Here is a 1,157-nt window from a genome sequence, read left to right on the forward strand (position 1 = left end):
CCTTAGTTTATTAGTTTGTTAGTTACACGCAGCTATTGCTTTATTTATTTAGCCTATGCATTTTAAACCTTTGACTTTCTATTGATAGTGCCTTCTTCCGATTTGTCTGCGGTTTCATTGTCATAACTTAAATCCAGTGTAACACAGATCCACTGAATTAACAGTGTCCCTCCTTGAAGCATTACACCAATACCTGTGCAAAGACAAACATAAAATACATATAGACACCAGCTATAGCCTATTAAGATTTTTTTCCAGTTCTCCCTAGTTTTTTTGTCCTGTTGTTCTGTTTGAAGTCCGCTGATCATTTACACACTGACGCAGCCACTAGGCTAGAGACCTAAACAGTCAGGCAGAAGACGGATTTTTTTATTTGACTTTGGATTGGCCCAAGGTCAGACTACAAAATTTTTAAAATACATTTTAATAAATAATATACATTTTTTGCCCGAAAAAAATCTGAACACTGCCAATTAATATGTGCAAAAAAGGGCACCTTTAAATTAGCCACACCCTTCCACACCTTGCCACAGATATGCGATGCTCAGTCTTCATTGGTTACATAGTGTAACAACGTGAATGGGATGTCCACTCTTGGTCATCAAGCCCTGAATTTCTATATAAAGAGGTGGACTCGACATGGATATACGTTTTATTTTATCCTTTTGACAGACTTTACTCAGGTAAGTGAAAGAGCAAATCAACTATAACACATTAACTGATGGTGGTATTGTTTTATTTTTGATGAACTGATTTGTTAACAACAAATTTGAGACAACATTTTGGCTCATAAATGAAGGGAAAGCCTTAAATCTGTAACGCTTAGTCTAGTCCCATAGCCTACTTTCCGTCAGAAGGGGACTGAGCCTAATGCGTCCTGAGGGGACCGCACCGCATTGAGCCTGTAGTGGAGGCAACGCGTTAACTGTGTGAACCCACCTCTCTGTTTATTCAGTAGCGTTTATGCACCCCGAATGGCACGTTTTGTTTTCCACTGTGACACTGCATCCAGCACCGATCGATCCTCAGGATGTAAAATAGGCTATATCCACGGCTCCGCTTTATATTTACAGAGAGCGAGTGAAACGAGGAGAAAGAGAAACGGAGGCTGCAAGTTAATAGGCGCAAATGGTTAAAGATTTAGCTCAAAGAAAAAG

At 39.5% G+C, this 1,157-nt stretch overlaps 1 protein-coding gene across 3 annotated transcripts in view; it reads left to right on the top strand.

Annotated features, from left to right (window-relative positions):
• Positions 1 to 555: 555 nt before the first annotated feature.
• Positions 556 to 1,157, top strand: part of LOC109953294 (CMP-N-acetylneuraminate-beta-galactosamide-alpha-2,3-sialyltransferase 1-like) — an 18,576-nt gene continuing 17,974 nt past the window's right edge. For 2 of the 3 annotated variants that reach the window (XM_020588736.1, XM_020588738.1), the window contains exon 1: positions 556 to 683. In XM_020588736.1, the coding sequence (XP_020444392.1) occupies positions 585 to 683 (99 nt within the window). In that variant the 5' untranslated portion in view covers positions 556 to 584. The remainder of the gene's footprint in view (positions 684 to 1,157) is intronic. The other variant, XM_020588737.1, reaches the window with a different exon arrangement.

Source organism: Monopterus albus, unplaced genomic scaffold (assembly GCF_001952655.1).
Source record: "Monopterus albus unplaced genomic scaffold, M_albus_1.0 scaffold609.1, whole genome shotgun sequence".
In the NCBI taxonomy this organism is placed as follows: domain Eukaryota; kingdom Metazoa; phylum Chordata; class Actinopteri; order Synbranchiformes; family Synbranchidae; genus Monopterus; species Monopterus albus.